Raw genomic sequence first — 3,288 nt, forward strand, 5'->3', positions numbered from 1 at the left:
TAGAATAGAATAGAATAGAATAGAATAGAATAGAATAGAATAGAATAGAGAAGAGAATGGGAATAGAGTAGAGTAGAGTAGAGTAGAGTAGAATAGAATAGAATAGAATAGAATAGAATAGAATAGAATAGAATAGAATAGAAGAATAATAGAATAATTTAATTGGAATCGAAGTGGCTGCTTCAACTTCTAATTCAGTTTTTATTTTCGATGAGAATGCCAGTGCGGGCAGCTGAAGATTCTGCCTTCCTAGTTCTCTTATGCTTTTTAATTGATTGCTGCCTAATTTTAAATTTAGGTGCTTTGTTAAGTCTGAGTCATAAGTTCCTCCTGCTCAATTTGTGGCCTTTTTATGTCCAGCAAAATACCCGAAGGACAAACTTGGGCTGGAATTAGAGGAAAGTGCGGCTTTTTCCTCTTCAGAGATAAATATCAAGATTTGGGGTTATGTTTAATGCGTTTAATTCCTCCTTTTAATAGAGGAGGAAAAAAATTACTCAACGGCTACTCCGGGTCAGCCACCTAATAAACCCTGATCTTTGTAATCGCATTGGAAATATTGCCATAAAGTACTGGGCTATAAAATGCGATAGGGTGATAAAAGCAACTGAGATTTTTCAAAAACAGAGTCCTTTAGAGATAGTCCTCAATTTACGACCACAGTTGGGACTAGAGTTTCTGTGGCTAAGCAAGGCGGTTGTTAACAAAGTCGCACCCAATTTTATGACTAGGTACTTTTCCAGTATCTAATAACTTACTACTTAGTAGCTTTAACTTACTACTAAATTGCTCTTGAATTTAGAATTCACCATCGGAGAAACCACGGTGCGTTGTTGTCCATACACCTGGAATAGGGTGTGATAGCGACAAAGGTGTTGAACTCAGCGTGAGGTCTGAAGGACTTCTACTTGGCCTCTGAAACTCCTTGGGGGGACACCAGGCCAGCTTCTCCTTCTCAACCAAGACCATCAGTGAGAAGATGGTGGACCAAGAGTTCAGGTCACCCCTTATTGATGGAAACTCTACCTGGGCTTTGGCTGAACCCACCTCAGAAGGATCTTGTGTGGAAATCAACCCACAGACTTACAATTTGACATTCTCCATGACCAACTAGCTCTACCATGAACAGAAGACCAACAGCCCCATTCAGAGCAACGCCAATGAAAAGTTCAGAGAAGTTCACCCAGCTTCTGGAGACCACAGGACCCTCAATGGACACATGGAGCTGCTCCTACATGGGTTTAAGCCTCACCTTCATGGCCGAAGGATCCTGACAGGCAGGCGAGGATAAGAAGGAGGGAAGGAAGGAGGACCATCTTGGTGGACAATGGAGGAACTGGCTGGTCACAGGAACTCTTGTTCTGATGTCCGTGTCCTCCTCTCAGCTTCTCAAATGATGACACCTCTCTGATGTTCCTCTTGAACTTAGAACAAAGGGCAGGCTGAACTGTTCCTTTTATTTTTTCCCAGTGTCCCCATGAATGAAATGATAACATTTAATCAGGACTAAGTCAACCATCCTAATTGCCCATGAATCTGATGGATTGATCTACAGATAAATAAACAAACACCTCAAGTCAGGTCAACTTTATGACGTTGCTTTGATATTTCTTTTAAACCTTAAACAAAGACAGTTATTATCCGTAGTCGCCATTCTGGATCCCTGCCCGGGATATTCTTATCTTCCCCATGGTTTTGTCCAGGTCAAAATGTCATCCTTCCCTTAACAGGCCCAAGTCAGATGTGTGGGTTCCACATCTCCACTCGGAAGGCTTGATGATGGCTCCACCAGCTGAGGAATTCTGGGCCATGATCTCCAGAAAGTGCCTTCAGCATCCATATCTATATCTATATCATCTATATATCTATATCTATATCTATATCTATATCTATATCTATATCTATATCTATGTATGTCTATGACTGTGTCTATGTCTGTCTGTCTGTCTGTCTGTCTGTCTATCTATCTATCTATCTATCTATCTATCTATCTATCTATCTATCTATCTCATCCTCTTATCTATCTATCTATCTATCTATCTATCTATCTATCTATCTATCTATCTATCTATCTATCTATCTATCTATCTATCTATATCCGCTCATCCTCTCATCCATCTATCTATCTATCTATCTATCTGTCTGTCTGTCTGTCTGTCTGTCTGTCTGTCTGTCTGTCTGTCTGTCTATCTATCTATCTCATCATCTATCTATCTATCTATCTATCTCGATGTCTGTCCGTATGTATGTGTGTATGTATGTATATATGTATGTATGTTTATAATCTTGTTGGGATGCATTATTAGCTGTCCAGGGCCTCATGCAGCCTTGCAGGCTAAAGATTGGACACACCTGTTCTAAAGTCATCTTCAAGGGCAGCCCCTGGAAACGCCTGTTGCAGTAGTCTAAGCATAGGGTGAATTTGCTGGATGTGTGCTTGTTCTGGTCAGTCCCCGTGTAACAAAGAGAAAAGTTGCAACCCCCTGAAGGAAAGCCCCAGATTCTTTCCAGCTATTTAAACAAGAAAAAGACACAATTAGAGCGTACGGTGAATAAACAGCTTATTTTATTGCCAGGGGATTAGAACGCCCACTTACAATTTTGATCTCATTTACCTATCAATCACGATCTATTTGCAATACGTTTGCAGAACTACAGATTTCTCCCCCCACCCTCCAAGAACTTTTTCCTTTTCTTTCATTTTTTTTTTTTTTAACATTTGGAAAAAGCTTTCATGTTTTGGAAGCGGAGAAAAACTACGGCATCGTTTTCGTAACAACCACGTAATCCTGAACGGTGTAACTAAGCGATCTCCAGTCGATCAGATAGTTAGGGACGGAATACTCTTTCATGACAAACTCGACTTCATCGGTGGTCAGCACCCGGGACCACATGTTGACCGCTGTCATCTCGCCCACAAAGCACTGTTTGACGTCAAAGCCCCCTCCAAAGTTATCCTGCTCCTGCCCCAGAATAATGGACGCCTCGGGGCTGATCCTGTAACCCCTTTTCATTCCCACACGGGGGAGAAGGTTTCCGTTGAGCCAAAAATGGACCAGCCCATCCCAGCTGTTCCAGGAGACGCAGACGTGCTCCCAAGCTGGAATCGGCCTTAGGGGAACCGTGAAATTCAGCACTGATCCACCCAGATGAACGGAATACTTGTTCCGATCTGGCTTGAAAATCAGGAATTCGTTGTCCTTCAAGCGGGTGGCGTAAGAGAAGAGAGCAAAGGAAAAAACTAGCGGCGTGTGGTATTTCAGGCAGACGGTGAGGTCGGTCAAGGGA

At 42.2% G+C, this 3,288-nt stretch overlaps 1 protein-coding gene across 1 annotated transcript; it reads right to left on the reverse strand.

Annotated features, from left to right (window-relative positions):
• Positions 1 to 2,753: 2,753 nt before the first annotated feature.
• On the reverse strand, positions 2,754 to 3,284 carry LOC114923814 (serum amyloid P-component-like; the record flags this gene model as incomplete). The annotated part of the gene is made up of 1 exon (XM_029287155.1): positions 2,754 to 3,284. A coding segment is annotated over one exon (528 nt), but the record flags the coding sequence as incomplete, so codon positions are not given.
• Positions 3,285 to 3,288: the final 4 nt, after the last annotated feature.

The sequence above is a fragment of the Protobothrops mucrosquamatus genome, unplaced genomic scaffold (assembly GCF_001527695.2).
Source record: "Protobothrops mucrosquamatus isolate PMUCROS unplaced genomic scaffold, P.Mucros_1.0 scaffold17621, whole genome shotgun sequence".
NCBI lineage: Eukaryota > Metazoa > Chordata > Lepidosauria > Squamata > Viperidae > Protobothrops > Protobothrops mucrosquamatus.